Genomic DNA, 17,549 nt, shown 5'->3' on the forward strand with positions numbered 1-17,549 from the left:
CGTCAGAGCCCGGTTTCAAGCTGGGTAAATAAACCAGCAGAAGACGTGGGGAGACGAGGTAAGGCTGAAAGAACAACCTGCTTCAGTGAAGGAGAAACGTTAGCCGCCTTCGCTGAATAAAGGAGGGAGGGTGGTCGTGGGCTAGGCCCCAGCCTGGCAACTCGGACACCTGGGTTCTGTTCCCAGCTCTTCGGGGCAAGTCATTTGCTTCCTCCGTGGCTCGTCTGGAAGATGGAGGCAGTGCCGCCGTCCCCTTTCTCGGGAGGGACGGCGGGGGGTTGGGCGTCTGAGCGAGCGCAGGCCCAGGACCTCCGCCGATGAAAGGCCGAGCTCGGAGAGGAAGGGCACAACGCTCGGCTAGGACTCGGGAGACCTGGGGCAAGCCTCCCGCCCTGCCTGTGAGGAGAAATATGTCGTGGAGCTCGGATTCTGCAGGATCGGGGCCCAGGAAGTACCTGAGCTAGACGGGAGCTTCGGGGCTTTGTGGGGGGATCTCAGTCAAGTCACTGAGTGCCCCTGGGTCCCGTTTCCCCGAGGGTCCGGCTTCCCCATCCAGGCTGCGTCCAGCTTGAGCCAGTGCGGGTGAGATTTGCCCGAACGCTATCGCTGTCCTTGGCCTCTTCTCCATCCCCCTTGGAGGCCTGGCCTAACGGGGCGCTGAGCATGAACATGGCCATGCGACATGTCCTCGGGGGAGCCCGGACCCCACCTCCATCACATCACCCCCTTCCACCACCCTAAGAGTCCCAGCGAACATGCCCCGTCCAGAGCCCCTCTTGGCCTCCACGCTGTCCTGACCATCAGGGCTCACCCTCTCTGCCCCCCGCATCCTGCCCCTCCATTATCCTCCGGCACTGTCGAGTGGCCAGAGGCGCCTGACCGCGTCTCGGTTTCCTTCGTGGTGCATGGTGCTTCCTGGCCCCGTCAGCGGCCGCGGTGGATTCTGCCAGCCTTGCACTAATGATCTTCCTTCTATTGTCTTCCTCGGCATCTCTAGACTTCCACAGCTCAGCAGGGAAGCGGGGACCCCCAGGCCAGGGACGGGCTGGACTGATGAACTCCCCAACAGCAGCACCAATGGAGCCCGGAAATGCTGGGTGACTCCTGCAGAGTGGGGGAAGCTGACGGGTAGACCCAGGTCGGGATCCAGGCTCAATGCAGGTTTCTTGCCCCAGGCTTGGCACCTTCCAACCTTCCTCTTAGCTCTGGGCAGGGCTCACGGCCCCCTGGGGACAGTGAGATCAGCCCCTTGCCCCCCCCCAAGCTCAGTAGAGCCCCCCTCTGGCTGAGTCTAAGCCGTGCCAGGTGAGGTGCTTCCAGCTTCCGGGGATCTGGGCTGGTTGCTATCTGCGAGCCCCGGTGCGAGCTTCAAAAGCAAAGTGCAGCCCAAACGCCCCATTTTTGGGGGTCAGAACCCCACTGAATTGCTCCGTGTTTCCCCCAGTGAGTGCGAATCAGATCCCAGCCCCGATTCGCCAGCCTTTGCCTCAATTCTCTGTTTGGACAATGGGGGCCGTCATTCCCAATTTAGACCGTCAATTCTCCAGGGCAGGGACTGCCCCTTAGTATGTATTTGTGCTCGTCCTAGCAAGCCAGGGCCCCAAACTTGGCTGAGGCCTCGGGGGGCTGCTATGATCCAAAGAATCATTGTCATTGTTCATGCCCGTTGTGACGGTACTGCCCGTGGGAGCCAGCTGAGGTCACTCAATTACGGTGAACTGCAAACAGAACGGGGCAGACAAACCCCAAACGCTGGTGGATCTTCCAATACTTAGATTTACCAACTAGCACAAAACAGCTTCTATAGTATCTCACTGGTTACTCAGAAGTCCAAACAACGCAGTTCCCTTAAAGTGCCCAGCCTCAGGCCTCCAGCCAGACACACGTCACATATGATGATAAATTCTGAAAATCTTATCTCATCATATAAAATAAAAGGTTCTTCCAATCCCAAAGGACCAGCCACACACCCAGGTCCAATTATAACTTAGATCTTACCCAAAATATACGCTTCAATTCTTGTTAACTAAACTAAAATTTATTAAAAAAGAAAAAAGAGAGAGTGTTGGTTAAAAGATCAATATACAGACAGACTTGAGTTCAATTCTTGAGGTTCAGATACACAGCAGAGATGAGCTTGTAGTTGCCAAAAGTCCTTTTAGAAATAGTCCATGGGTTATAGTCCAATGTCCATGTTCAGGGTGACTCCAGTCAGTGACTGGGGATCTCAATCCTTATGGCTTAAGGTTTCCCCCTCTTGAAACCCAAAGCAGATCTGAGATGAAGAAGGACCCAGGGTTTTTATACATTTCCAGCAGCCTTTTGGCCTGAGAAAACAATAGACTTAACTTTCCTTCTCCTAAACATCATGGCAATTAGCACAGGGTAATTTATCCATTAAACAGTTCAGATACAGGTTACCACAACCTTCAAAGAGACAGAGAGACAATAATACTATTTCACTCAAGAATCTTCCTAAATGTTAATACTCCTTTTTTGATCTTTGAATCAAAGCTATAGCAATAGACAAGACTTGTTTGCTTACATCACAAGACCGGAGCAAACATTTCCCCTTCTACCTCTAACAATGCAGACTTGCATTTCAAAGCTCTGTTCATTTACGGATCTTCCTAGCCAGTCTCTGAAGTTGGGCCATGGGTCAGGTCAGTCTTTCTGGCCCTGTCACCTTTCCATGAGAGATTATATTACACTCATCATGTCACACCCGTGGTGACCTTTTCGCCTGCTGGTTTAGCAGAATTAGGAGGCTGAGCCGATCACCTCCTTTTCCCTGGGGAAGGCAGGGCACTTGCATTCAGAGACCCCAGAATCATCGCAAGTGGCTGGTATTACTTAAAACTCTTCACTGCCACTTAATCCTGGAGGAATGACCAACCTGCCTGCAGGCTTTAGGGACACGGGCACTGCCAAACCGGATTTAACCCAGTGCCCCATCTCCATCAGTAGCCAGGACCACCTGGTTTAGAGACAAGTGCAAGGAACCTTGCAAGAGGCAGCTGTAGGATAACCTGCGCCTTCGGCTAGTTTCCTCCTGACCCCCGTACTTAGAGCTCAGTTCGTGCCCTGGAGCATCAGGGTTTATTGCCTAAAATCTTGCTTATTTTTACATTGACTGTTATAACTCTAGCGATTCTTATCACCCATTGAAATACCTTGATCTCGGGGGAAGAGACTGAGCAAGGGGAACCCTGGATCGACCGTCTCTTGCCCATTTGCTATTTTCTAGATCTGTTATTCTCCTTAGCAGTCGTTATTTGTGGTGCCCGGTAGCCTCATTCGTGGACCAACACCCCGTTGCGCTAGGGGCTGTACAAACACACAACAAAACTATTGTCCGTCCTCAAAGATTTTCTAATCTAAGTGATATCTTGTCCCTTTGTGTCCGTCTCCTCTCTGAGGGAAACAGCCCCTGTTCTTTTACGTGAAGCAGACGCCAGATGCAGAGAGGATTTTCCAAATGCTGGGCAGACAGATGACTCAGTAGCATCCGGGGTCTCCAAAATCCCACACCTGGGGGCTGCTAGCTCAGGCAGAGACGGCCAGGTAAAGAGATTGCTTGCAGCTTTTTCAGACCACCTAGTGGTGGGCCCCTCTCCTTGGAAACGTTAGTAACCTGCGCATCTACCAATGTGATATATGCCATCATGTGCCAGCAATGCCCCTCTGCCATGTACATTGGCCAAACCGGACAGTCTCTACGCAAAAGAACAAATGGACACAAATCGGACGTCAAGAATTCAAAAACCAGTCGGAGAACACTTCAACCTCTCTGGTCACTCAATTACAGACCTCAAAGTCGCCATACTCCAACAAAAAAACTTCAAAAACAGACTCCAACGAGAAATTTCAGAACTGGAATTAATTTGCAAACTGGACACTATTAAATTAGGCTTGAATAAAGACTGGGAGTGGATGGGTCATTACACAAAGTAAAAACTCTTTCCCCATGCTTGGTTTCCCCCCCCCTACTGTTACTCACACCTTCTTGTCAACTGTTGGAATTGGCCCATCCTGATTATCACTACAAACGTTTTTTTTCCCTCCTGCTGATAATAGCCCACCGTAACTGATTACTCTCGTTATAGCTGGAATGGCAACACCTATTTTTTCATGTCCTCTGTGTATATATATCTTCCTACTGTATTTTCCACTGCATGCATGCGATGAAGTGGGTTTTAGCCCACGAAAGCTTATGCTCAAATAAATTTGTTAGTCTCTAAGGTGCCACAAGTACTCCTGTTCTTTTTGCTGATACAGACTAACGTGGCTACCGCTCTGAAACCTGTTAGTAACATTGATGCAAGCTGGAAGCAATCAAGCGAGGTGTCGTCTTGTTTACTCGAGGGGGCTACGATCCAGCTATTGCACGCCTGGGCTCCCCCAGAATGCTCTGCCAGCGCCCCTCAACCTTGAGCCAAGCCCCGCTTCTGATATTCCAGTCCGACCCCTCTCCTGATCAGAAAGCGACGACTGCACGTTGGTTTGTGATACGGTCAAAGATCCTGAGTCGCTCCCTTCCCTCCTGGCTTGGGCCCAAAGCCGGTTCGGACCCAGCTCTCCGGAGGGGAAGGACGAATGCATGATCTGGCCAGATAGCATCCGGCCTTACGCGGTCGGGTCCCGGAGCAGGATCTGCAGCAGCCTCCAGAATGCAACGAGTCTTTGCCCGCAGTCCAGCAAAGCCATTGCAGGCATGAAGGTCGAATTAAATGCGGGGGGGGGGTGGGGGGAATGTCAGAGTCTGGGCACAATTGCAATGGACTTACCCAGCAGCACAGGTTCATGAGAGCGTCTACGCCTGTCTCAGCACCTCAGCCTGTCACGCTGGAGCGTCGCTGTGCCCAAAGTTGTCTCCACCTTTACGCTGTTCCTTAAACTGGGTCTGCACCGGGGGTCTGCTCAGAACTAGACCCAGGCCTGACTTGTTTTCCGACCTTTCCCCCCAAACCTGAGTCGGCGCCAACCCCATCTCCTGCCCGTGGGCTCCTGCCACCCCAACCCCCGCTGTGCTGTGTGTGCCGTGGGGTGAGAGGCGCTGCGATTTCTGGGGCACTCGCCCCACAGCACGGCGACGGCAGCAGCCGGGACAGGCAGCCAACCCCCCACCGGGCAGCAGGCAGAGAGCCAAGGCAGCCTGGTAGTTGAGTGCCGTCGGGTTGCAGGGCTGTAGTCTACACACAGACTGGTATAACTGGGTCGGTTGCAGGGGGGTGATTGCTTCCCACTATTGTTATACCTGTGGTGGATGCAAATAGCCCAAGAAGAAGGTGTGTTACATCGGTTTGGTTGATTCCCCTCGGGGAATAGTGTTAGCACTTTTCTGCCAGTAGCTCTGCTTCCACACTAGGAGGCTGCACCGTGTTAACTAGACCAGGATAGTTAAAGTGGTACAACTTTGTTGTGTGGCCAAAGCCCTGTTAATTCAGGGAAGCTCTATGGCCTGTTTTATGCAGCAGGTCATGACGCGGTGTGTTACTGGGGGCTGGTGTCACCTCCTGGGAGCCTGCTAGTACGGTGTGGTGGGGGGATCCCTAAATCACATTGCAAGCGGGGAGCCGTCATAACATGTTACCCATTCTCTTGTGCTTTCAGGGCGTGAGCCGACCTGGGGGTCAGGAAGAAACTGTCCTGGGGATGGGTTATCCCGGAGCTGCGTCCAGAGCTGCTGGGAGACCAGGCAGAATGGGGCTCCTGAGGTAGCCAGACCCTGGTTCCGATCCCGTTTGGCTGTTTCTGCGTTCCCTCGTTGTCATGTCAGGACAGCTGGAGCTTGGGTGTCGTTATTTATTGTTTCCTAAATGAATCTTCGAGAGTGAATTTGTGTGGGTGTTTTTACAGGCAACTGATTAATTTGATTCATAAAGAGCTAAAGGGTTTTTCGTCTTCCTCTGCAGCGTGGGGCACGGGTCACTTGCTGGAGGATTCTTGCACCTTGAGGTCTTTAAACCACAAGTTGAGGACTTCAATAGCTCAGACATAGGTTAGGGGTTTATTACAGGAGTGGGTGGGTGAGATTCTGTGGCCTGCGTTGTGCAGGAGGTCGGACTAGACAATCATAATGGTCCCTTCTGACCTTAAAGTCTATGATTCTATGATTTAAAGGAGGGTAATATTAATGCCAATCAACCTGCCTTGGTGGAAAATCCATCCCGTGGGATGAACTTGCTATCTTTTTTGATGGGATGGCAAGTTTGGTTGATAAAGGTGCCAGCACTGATGTAATAGACTTAGATTTCTGTACGGCGTTCGACTGGGTACCGGGCGGCCTTTCGATTCAAAACCTAGAATGAGAGAACGTTAACATGGCGCATTAAATGGAAGAAAAGCTCCCTAACGGATCGGTCTCGAAATGGAACCGTAACCAGGAAATCTTCGGGGCCGTGGGGGTTTCTAGTGGGGTCCCCACAGCTCGGTTCTGGCCTCGGCGCTGTTTAATGTTTGTGTCAATGACCTGAAAGGAAAGGGAAAATCATCACTGAGAAAAAGCAACAGAGAGTCCTGTGGCACCTTCTAGACTAACAGAGGTATTGGAGCATGAGCTTTCGTGGGTGAATCCCCACTTCGTCAGACGCATGTCATCTGTTACCTCTAAAAAAACACTGTTAGTCTATGAGGTGCCACAGGACTTTGTTGCTTTTTACAGATCCAGACTAACACAGCTGCCCCTCTGCTACCTGATCACTGAAAAAGTTTGCAGATGACACCAAAATGGCTCCTGGCAAAGACAGAGTGACGAGGAAACTGTCCTTTCCTGCTCGATTCGCTCAGATACCAGCAGGGAGGAAGAGGTCCCCGGCTCTGCGATGCTGCGCTTAGGGGGACTTCCCACTGCCCCATGGAGCCCAGCCCTAGAGCCCAGTTCTCCCCTCTCCAAGTCCTGGGTCTCCAGCCTCTGTGGTTGGCTCTTCTGCTAGGACGGCCAGTCACTCCCCACCAATCGCAGGCTGCTAGCCTTTTGCTAATGCTTCCTCTTTCCCTTCCAGGAGCCTTTGATCTGGTTCAGCAAGACAGGAAAGAGGGCGGAAGGAGCCGGAGGCTGCAATCTGGCGGGGGACCCAGTTCCTGCAGTGCCAGGAGACCTACCCAGGTAAAGGGGAGACTGCAGGATTCTGCCCCTGCAGCTATTCCCACAGCAGCAATTCCAGCCCAGGGGGGCGGGTTCGCCCAGGTTGGAGGGGGAGCTGGGGCGGGGGGCAGCCAGCAGGACGGATATTGGGGTGCAACGTTGGCTGCTTCAGGTGCAGGACCCCACCTTATCAGTGGAGCCAAGTGTCCAAAGGGGAAGTTGCTATGAATACCCTCACGCCTGGGCAGGGGCGAAACGCTGGCTCGCCACGCAGAACAGCTTCAGCTGGGCTGCCACTTCCGCGGCTGGAATTTGCCCCCCAATGCGCCACTGCCTCGCGCGAACCGGGCCCGGTTCTCCTCTCCCCACGACACTCCTGCTCGCTGCTGGCAGGAGCTGGCTCTCACTGGACCGGACCCCCCCCCCCCCCCCCCCCGCTTGCAGACCACCCAGGCACCCGCTTCCCCCGAAGCCCCGTTGACTTTCGCGGGACGAGGCGCACTCTGAAAGTGGAGCACGTGCTCGGGCGCCGTTGCGTGGGACTGAGGCCCGGGGGCTCAGCCCCTGGCCGGATCCAGCCAGCTGTTTGCTGGGAGGCCTGCAGCCTCTGCCTTCCCCGGCGCAAATTTGAAACTGAAATTGACGTTCTGCTGGGCCGAAATCCAACCTGGACGTTTCAGGAGTTTTCACACCATCTGCCCCCTTCCCTGCCCCAACCCTGTTTCCCCTTCTAAAGAATATTTTAATTCATTCTATTCTTTCCACACACACACACGGCCCGGATTCTGGCTTTTCACCGGAGGGGCTCCTGAAAGGGAAAGCCGATTGCCCAGCTTAATGCTGGGCGAGTTGCTGCCTGACTGCAAAGTGCATCTCAGTCCCAGAGCTCCCTTCCCCACCCCACAACTCCGGCAACTCCCTCCCGGGTCCCCACACACCCAGCTCTGCCGATGCCCCTCAATCCCGACCCACAGCCCCCCCCCCCCCCCCCACTAATCCAGCCCTGGGCTCCCTATAACTCCTGCAGCCCGCTCAGCTCACAAGCACAAGGGCTAAAGGGTGAAAAGCCGGGGATGTCGTGTGAAAACCAAACCTCCAGTGGAATCCGGGACTCACATCCAGCCTTTGATCCAAGGAGCTGCTGAATGAAACAAACTGCTGGCCGTGCTGCAGAGGGGACGGTTAATAGGGTGACCAGATGTCCCGATTTTATAGGGACTGTCCCGATTTTTGGGTCTTTTTCTTATATAGGCTCCTTTTACCCCCAACCCGCTGTCCCGATTTTTCACACTTGCTCTCTGGTCACCCTGGGTTGGTAGGAGACTCTCCCGCAGAGGGAATCTAGTAATAGTGCCGAGCTATTATGGGGATGATTGTATTTCTGTACTGTAGCACTCACGATGTGCTCGGGGCTCTCCCCACATGGCAGAGAGTTCCCACCCCGTGGGGCCCCCCCATCTGAGAAAGCAAACAGGGGAGGCAGTGTTGCCTAGTGGATGGAGCGCTGGGCTGGAGTCGGGAATAGAACCCAGGTCTGCCAGTGACCTGCTGGGTGATCTTGAGTGAGTCACTTCCCCTGCTCCATGCCTCAGTTTCCCCTCTCTGTGCCTCAGTTTCCCCTCTCGCCCTTTGTCTGTCCTGGCTACTTAGACTTTAAGGCCCCGGTTTTTGAAGCTATTTAGGCATCCAGCTCCCAGCGTGAGGTGCCTAAATATCTTTTAAAATCTGGCCCTTAGCTCTTCCAAGCCGGGGCTGCCTCTTGCTGGATGTCTGTGCAGCACCTGGCGCGATGGGGCCTGGATCTCATTTGGGACACGTGACGGGCGGGGGAGAGGAACGAAATACAGACCCATGGGCGTATTAATCCACCCCTAGCTGGCTGGATTCCTGCAGGTGTCGCAACAGGAGGGGCTCAACGCGGCCAGCCCCAGAGCGCTCTTGTGTGGTTAACATGGGGGGGAGGGATTGGTAAATGATTTGCTCAGGGAAGCTTCTGGAAGGGGTCAGTCCTGGGTCATCTAGCAGCTGCCACGTAAGGTATTGACTTCAGGGGAAAAACCCGGACACGCCGGACTCCTCTCGGTGGGAGCTGAACCTTCGGAGGGTTCAAAGACGGGCTCTGTCAGGAGTGGGGGTGCGTAATGCTAAACTGAGCGGGGAGTCCAGTCCGAGGTGCGGGAGGGTTCGAGCCCCGTCACTGATAGCTCATCCCTGGGCCGGCAGCAAAGGACAGGCAGCAGCAGAGCCCCTGTGGTACGTGTGTCCCTGGCGTGGTACCAGTTACCCTGGGGTCTGTCTTTACCAAGGGAACCCCAGGGACACCCAGCACAGGCTGGTCCTATCACTGGGTCTGCCAGGTGATGTGCTCCACTGCCCGCACAGCTGAGATCAGGGCCCCTCGCTCCACAGGCCTCCCCCCAGTCTATGCCTACAAAGGGAGGAGGATTATCTCCTTTGTACAGATGGGGAAACTGAGGCCTGGAGCAAGCAAGTGTCCTGTCCAAGGTCACGCAGGGAGTCAGTAGCGGAGCCAGGAATCAAACCCGGTTCTCCTGAGTCCACCAGGCTGTCGGGTGCCCCCTGAGACAGAGCCGGTGCCCTGTAACGCTTCCCTTTCCTCTCACCCCCAGAGTCCGCCTGTGAGGATGTGGCTGTACCTGGCCGCCCTGCTGGGGCTGTACTTCCTCCACCGATGGTACCGGGAGCGGCAGACTGTGGAGAACCTCCGAGAGAAATACGTCCTGATCACCGGCTGCGACTCCGGCTTCGGGAACCTGCTGGCCAAGCAGCTGGACGTGCAGGGCCTGCGGGTGCTGGCGGCTTGTCTCACCCAGCAGGGCGCGGAGCAGCTGAGGAAGGCGACGTCGCAGCGGCTGCAAACGGTGATCCTGGACGTCACCCGGACCGACAGCATCGCCGCGGCCGCCGCCTGGGTGAAGGAACAAGTGGGGGACAAAGGTGCGGGGCCCGGGTCTGGCTGTGCCCATCCCTCGCCCGCCCCGGGTCACGCCCCTTGCTAGACACTCATCACAGGCATATGGGTGTTGATTGTCCTATTAGCATGCGGCACAGTCACACCCAGTTCTCCCGTGGGTGTCACCCGGGCTGTAGAGCAGGTTGGAGAGCTGTGACTGAAGTTTTTTTTTGGGGGGGGGGGTCTTGCTCTCCCCAGGCCCCCCAGCAGGGGCCATCCTTCCCCTTGGGCATAGCCTGCTGGAATCTGCCCGCCAAGGGGGCAAGGGACAGCGTGACTCTATTCCTATTGGCCGTTCACAGCCCAGAGCATAGGCAGGGGGTGAGAACTTTCCTGGGGTGTCCTCCGTCCCTCCCCTAACAGCTGTGGGGGTGCGGGGCAGATCCGGGGAGAAGGAACGTCCCGTCCTCCCAGCAGGGTGGAGATCTGAGAGAGAGCAGTGGGTTGTGGGAGAGGAGCGGAGATTTCTGGGTGAGGGACAGGAGAGGGAACAGCGCCCCCCAGTCACACACCCCATCTCCTCCGCCCAGGGCTCTGGGGCCTGGTGAACAATGCGGGGATCGCCATCCCCGCGGCCCCCAACGAGTGGCTGACCAAGGACGACTTCGTCAAGGTGCTGAACGTGAACCTGATCGGCCTCATCGAGGTGACCCTCAGCGTCCTGCCCCTGGTGAAGCGAGCCAGGGGCCGGGTCGTCAACGTGGCCAGTATAATGGGCCGATTGTCCTTCTTCGGAGGGGGCTACTGCCCTTCTAAGTACGGCGTGGAGGCGTTCTCCGACAGCCTCCGGTGAGTGACCAGTGACGGGGCGCCCTTTTCAGCTGCGCATTCTGCCCCGAAGGGTGGGGATGTCCCCGTGCAACCCCCGCCAACACCACCACCACCCGTGCACTGACCCATGGTGCAAGTGCCGAATGGTGAATACACGCCCGGATGTACTTGCTGCAACGTGCAAATAGCCCGGCTGTGACATGTGTGTATTTCTGGACACGATGCACCTGGATCTTTGTCTCCCTCTAGTGGTTGGGCCCACGGGACTCCTGGTCGGGGATGGCCACAGGGATTGAATCTGTCACCTTTGGCCCTTAAAAACATGCGACCGACTCGTGAACCTCTCATCAACCACTAGCGAGAAGGTGCTCCGGCATCGAAGGGGTTACTGGAATCCTGCCTGGCCCCCGGTTGATCTGGGAGGTTAGAGAAGGAAAGGGGAAACCGGGGCAAAGTTTGTGACTGTAGCGAAGGGTGTTTCTCCATCCTGCCGGCTGGCTCGGGGTGGAAAGGCCTGGAGGTGACTGTTACCCGGTAGTTAAGAGTTCATTCCTTCAGGAGCGTTCGCTTTGGCAACCGTGCGCGTCCTCAGGGAAGGGATGTTGTCAAGCGACTCTCCAGGTGTAGCTGCTCCGGGGCAGGGTGTGACCCGCCAGCACGCGTGCGAGGGCTTCCCCTGCGCTGCAGCAGCGTCTGCACGGGACATTGCTGCCCCGGCCAGCTGGGGCGCTGCAGCTCCAGCCCTCGCTGTGGAGACGGGCTCTTCACTGAGACTTGATGTCTCCTTGCGTCAGCTCAGAGGCTCCTCCGGATGCAGCCCCGCGCTGCTGGGCTTTGTCTACACGGGAGAGTTGCTTAATGCGAATCAGGTTTTAAACCAAGCGAGTTCAATTGCTGCAGACGCTGTGATTCCAGCCGATTTAAACTAGGCCGCACTCGGCTGCCCTTATCCTGAGAGCAGGGCCCCCGGCTGGGGCTGGCTGAACAAGACGGGTTCGAAGTCACACCCGAGGTTAGTCTGGCGCGACTTTCCTGTGTGCTCCCAGCCCCGCGCGTGTGCTGTGGGTGCAATTTACACACCAGCGTCTGAAAGCCCCAGGCTAAGTACGAAATGGATCCCTGGATCCACCCACCCACAGCCGCAGCAGGATCGGGGCCGCAGCATAGGAGAGGAATTCCCCTTTCTTCCCAGCAGCTGCGCCATCCTTCCCCACCCCGTCTGCGCTAGCAAAGATGTGCCAGCAGACCTGTATTGGACAACGCTGCTAGCGTCGACTCAGTTCATGCCAGCCAGTGAAACAAGCCATGTTGGCAAAAGCACATTGATGCGGGTATCACTGCGTCTACACTAGGGGAAATCACCCAACTCCCTGACGGCGCTATCCTGGCCAAAGGGTCTGGTTTAGAGCTGGCCTGGCTCCCAGGAAGGTCTAGCTGCCAGGCAGCACGTGCAAGGCTCTGTCAGTCGTTTCACATGCCCCTTCAGAAGAGCTCTGCGTAAGCTCGGAGGCTTTTCTCTCGCGCGACGGAAGTTGGGCCAGTGAAAGAGATGACCTCCCCCGCCATGTCTCTCTCCTATCCTGGGACGGCCCGAGGACTGCCCATTGCCGGCTCTGTAAGTCAGTGAAACGTCCAGGGCCAGAGCCTCGGATGGAGGAACTCAGGAAAGCGTTAAGTTGAGGGGCGCTCTGCCAATTGACCCCAGCTGAGGATTGGCCCTGAGGCCTTATAAAACCCCGAAGCGGGACGTCTTTCGCTCTCTGGTCCAGTTCACAGGGTCCAGTCTCCCTAGCAGAGGCGCAGTTATACTGGTCACAAAGAATAGCTGTTCCCATATGGGATGGGGCTCGGGCGACTAATCCACCCATGGAGGTATTCTGGAATAACTACTGCGCTTTTAATTCACATCTACCTCAATCCAAATGAACTTTCAAGTGTAGACAAACCCGAAAGCCCCTTGATTCCAGTATCACTGTGTCCGCACAGGTTGTAGAAGCCACCAAACCTGGCCACATACAAGACCTACGTGTAGACTGGGGCTAGTTCAAGGCACGTTTCGGATCTCACCTCTTTGGGAACCAGCCCAGCCCCCAGGAAGGTGCTGTTCCCACACGGGTTAATCCTGCTCGTCCCGTTTCAGGCGTGAGATGCTGCCTTTCGGGGTGAAGGTGTGTGTGATCGAGCCGGGCTACTTCAGCACCACAATTACCAACCCTCAGGTCATTATCGAGAACTTCACTCGCCTCTGGGAGCGGCTCCCCGAGGAAACCAAAGCGAGTTACGGGGAGAGTTACTTAAACACCTGTGAGTACGTTGCCCCATTTCCTTCCCCACCAGCTGGCAGCTACCGCGCACCCTTCTCTCGTCCCCGGCCCTGCACTGCCGCAGAGCGGCCTTCGTGTCGGCGGACACGGGGCGGCTACAGGGGCCGATTCTCAGCTGCCGTGCATTGTGACTGAGTGGCATTGCACACACACTTTGCACTAGTGCAAATGACACCACGCTATGCACGGCATTGGGAGGTCAGACTCCTCGTTCCCGCTTAGGCCTTGTCTAGCCAGGAAATCAGGTGTTTTTCTTTTCAATCCGGCTAGCTCAGCCCAGCTGGCTGAACCAGATTGAAACCCCCGTTCTTAAATGTGGCCACAATTTAATGCACCGTTCAGAGAGGTTGGGCCGTGCTTGCGTGTGCCCCAAGATCAGGTGTGCCTTTCGCACACGCGGTCCCTGAAGGCTGCTGACCCTTGCACGGGAGCGGAACTCCCACGCTGATCTCCTGAGAGTAATAACCCCCTCACCCCCTGCTGCTCCACCGGTGAATCAGGGGCAGCTGCTGCTTCTCTCTTGGGGGAGTTTGCTTTTCTGCTCAGCCCCGAGCCGCTGATCAACCAAACCCCCCTTCAGGTGGAGAGGCGTGGATGGTGGGGGGAGTGTCCGAAAGCCGGGTGCAGAGACGGTGCCTGGCTCTGGACAGTGACTACGGACAGATGGCCCCTCCGCGTTCAGATCTGTGTGCCGGCGTCAGCGACAGAAACGCTCCCGCGGCTTTTCACCCCTGCTCAGACCCAGGGAGCACCGGCTGGATCCCTGCCTCTCATTGGCTGGATTCTTCCCTAAGCCCCTGAGACCTGCCACGGGCGCAGACCTCTGTACGAATGAGCCCTGGGGGTCTCCGATTGCGCATTCAGCGTCTTTCCTTGGGTGATGCAAGGGGCCCAGTCTGGTGCGAGCCAGGTTTACAAAGGTATTTAGGCGCCTAACGCTGCAGGTATGAGTCTAGTGGGACGATCATGGGTGCCCAGGTGACTTAGGCACCGAATTCACCGAGGTGCTTTTGAAAATTCCACGAGGCGCTGCCCTGCCTCCATAGGCGTCTGCCGGCCCTTTGCAAATCTGGCCCGCGGTCTCGCCCAGGATCTGGCCCCTTGTATCACCCGCTCAGCTGGTGGGATCAGGCCCGACATGGGAAACGGCGGCACAGAGCGACAGGCCTAGGCTCACCCCGGCTGCGTGGGGTAGAGCAGAGATTGAACCTGGGTCTCCAGCAGCCCAGGTGAGCCCCTAACCACTAGGCCGTCCGGCCGCTGCCGTTTCGCAGCCTGTGCTCACAATCCGTCCTTCCCCTTTAACCTCTCGGCCAACCCGTTCAGTCCGGGACCTGACTCTCTGTTTTGGCCTGCACAGTTATCCGTGCCACCCACAACTTGCAGAAATCCTGCAACTCCGACCTGTCCATCGTCACCCGTTGTATGGGGCACGCGCTGATGGCTCGCCACCCCTGCACCCGCTACTCCGCCGGCTGGGACGCCAAGCTGGTCTTCCTCCCGCTGAGTTACCTGCCCACCTGGTTCGCCGACATCGTGCTGACGTGGTCCTACCCAGTACCGGCCCAAAAAGCATAGGAGGAAGATGCGGCGTTAGAATGTCGGCAGGGGGCAGCGACCGGAGGAGTGTCGCTAACACACTGGGTCCGAATTCCCGGCGGGGGTGAGACCCCCTGTCCCGTGGCGCCCAGCTGAGACTATGCAAATCAGTTCTTAATTACAAATGTTGAATCAAAGCAGAGCTCCTTGGAGTTTGCTTCACCGTTGCAACCTCTTCTCCGTGTCCTGGGATGGAATGTGGTTTCCTAACCAACCCTGGCACAACATCCCCCCTCCCTTTAACCCACTCCCCGGACATAGACCACCCCCTCCTTGTGTCCGGGACCCGCCCGTCCTTGGTATTCAGCTCTGTTTCCTATCTGCCTGTCCCCAAATCTCCATGATCTGTGTCCAGGGTGTCTCGGCACCCCGGCGACCCCAGCAGGGTAACCCAGCCCATCTGGAGGGAAGGCAGCAGTTTGAAACTCCACCATACGAGAGCCTCTGATGAAACCAACCCACTGCATGCTGGGCCTCTTCTCGGGTCCAGGGCCAGACCAGTTTGGCCGCTGGATGGATCCCCTGCTGGGAGTTGCAGGCAAGGCCGGGAGCGAATCGCTAGTCAGCCCGGAACAGATCCTGCTGGCCGGCGTCACCGAGAATGACTTACCCTGCAGATTCCTTCCTAAGCAGTTCCTCAACGCCCGTGTGAGAGACGTCCCTGTCCGTTGGTGCATCCCCATCCCCTGTGTCAGGAGACCCAGTTGCATCATGTCTAGCTTAAGCAAACAGCCTGTCTAAATCCAGAGACCCAAGAACTCACAGCCAACCAGCATCTGTCTCTGGAAGGCAAATCCAAGGTGATCCTGATTGCTTAGCCCTAGGTAGTCCCCACTGCTGCTTATTATTGGACCAGGATCAGGGCCCCGGGGTCCTGGGCGCTGCCCAGACGCTGAGTCACACCCTGCCCCGGAGAGCGGACCTGCTAAGCAAAGCAGACAAAGCATGGGAGAAATGAACTATTGTCCCCATTTTTCAGATGGGAAACTGAGGCACCCGGGTTCAGTGGCTGAAATCCAGCTGTAACTGACCTTTGTGGGAAAGCCCTGGACTCTTTGCTTGTGACAGCTTCTCGCACAAGCTCTTTAGACACCACAAGCCTGGGCTTTTTCTTTTCAAAAAGAGTCTGAGACTGCCTGGTGTTTGGGAAGCTGCAGGGCGGGGTCTAGTCCGTGTTAAAGGACTATTGGAGACAATACACAGCAGGGAGGATAGGATCAGAGGGGTCAGGGCAGATAAGAACATAAGAACGGCCATACTGGGTCAGACCAAAGGTCCATCCAGCCCAGTATCCTGTCTACCGACAGTGGCCAATGCCAGGTGTCCTAGAGGGAGTGAACCTAACAGGTAATGATCAAGTGATCTCTCTCCTGCCATCCATCTCCACCCTCTAACAAACAGAGGCTAGGGACACCATTCCTTACCCATCCTGGCTAATAGCCATTAATGGACTTAACCACCATGAATTTATCCAGTTCTCTTTTAAACGCTGTTACAGTCCTAGTCTTCACAACCTCCTCAGGCAAGGAGTTCCACAGGTTGACTGTGCACTGTGTGAAGAAGAACTTCCTTTTATTTGTTTTAAACCTGCTGCCCATTAATTTCATTTGGTGGCCCCTAGTTCTTATATTATGGGAACAAGTAAATAACTTTTCCTTATTCACTTTCTCCACACCACTCATGATTTTATATCTCTCTATCATATCCCCCCTTAGTCTCCGCTTTCCCAAGCTGAAGAGTCCTAGCCTCTTTAATCTCTCCTCATATGGGACCCGTTCCAAACCCCTCATCATTTTAGTTGCCCTTTTCTGAACTTTTTCTAATGCCAATATATCTTTTTTGAGATGAGGAGACCACATCTGTACGCAGTATTCGAGATGTGGGCGTACCATGGATTTATATAAGGGCAATAAGATATTCTCCGTCTTATTCTCTATCTCTTTTTTAATGATTCCTAACATCCTGTTTGCTTTTTTGACTGCCGCTGCACACTGCGTGGACATCTTCAGAGAACTATCCACGAGGATTCCAAGATCTCGTTCCTGATTAGTTGTAGCTAAATTAGCCCCCATCATATTGTATGTATAGTTGGGGTATTTTTTCCAATGTGCATTACTTTACATTTATCCACATTAAATTTCATTTGCCATTTTGTTGCCCAATCACTTAGTTTTGTGAGATCTTTTTGAAGTTCTTCACAGTCTGCTTTGGTCTTAACTATCTTGAGCAGTTTAGTACCATCTGCAAACTTTGCCACCTCACTTTTCACCCCTTTCTCCAGATCATTTATGAATGAGTTGAATAGGATTGGTCCTAGGACTGACCCTTGGGGAACACCACTAGTTACCCCTCTCCATTCTGAGAATTTACCATTTATTCCTACCCTTTGTTCCCTGTCTTTTAACCAGTTCTCAATCCATGAAAGGATCTTCCCTCTTATCCCATGACAGCTTAATTTACGTAAGAGCCTTTGGTGAGGGACCTTGTCAAAGGCTTTCTGGAAATCTAAGTACACTATGTCCACTGGATCCCCCTTGTCCACATGTTTGTTGACCCCTTCAAATAACTCTAATAGATTAGTAAGACACGATTTCCCTTTACAGAAACCATGTTGACTTTTGCTCAATGAGCTATGTTCTTCTATGTGTCTGACAATTTTATTGTTTACTATTGTTTCAACTAATTTGCCCGGTACTGACGTTAGACTTACCGGTCTGTAATTGCCGGGATCACCTCTAGAGCCCTTTTTAAATATTGGTGTTACATTAGCTATCTTCCAGTCATTGGGTACAGA

General features: G+C 54.9%; 1 protein-coding gene across 1 annotated transcript; it reads left to right on the forward strand.

Moving 5' to 3' along the window:
* Positions 1-6,824: 6,824 nt before the first annotated feature.
* On the forward strand, positions 6,825-14,734 carry LOC135891694 (retinol dehydrogenase 16-like). The gene is given in 8 exon segments (XM_065419317.1): positions 6,825-6,846; positions 6,849-7,033; positions 7,036-7,068; positions 7,070-7,108; positions 9,718-10,045; positions 10,592-10,850; positions 12,973-13,136; positions 14,517-14,734. Coding segments are annotated over 8 exon segments (1,248 nt in total).
* Positions 14,735-17,549: the final 2,815 nt, after the last annotated feature.

The sequence above is a fragment of the Emys orbicularis genome, chromosome 19, assembly GCF_028017835.1.
Source record: "Emys orbicularis isolate rEmyOrb1 chromosome 19, rEmyOrb1.hap1, whole genome shotgun sequence".
In the NCBI taxonomy this organism is placed as follows: domain Eukaryota; kingdom Metazoa; phylum Chordata; order Testudines; family Emydidae; genus Emys; species Emys orbicularis.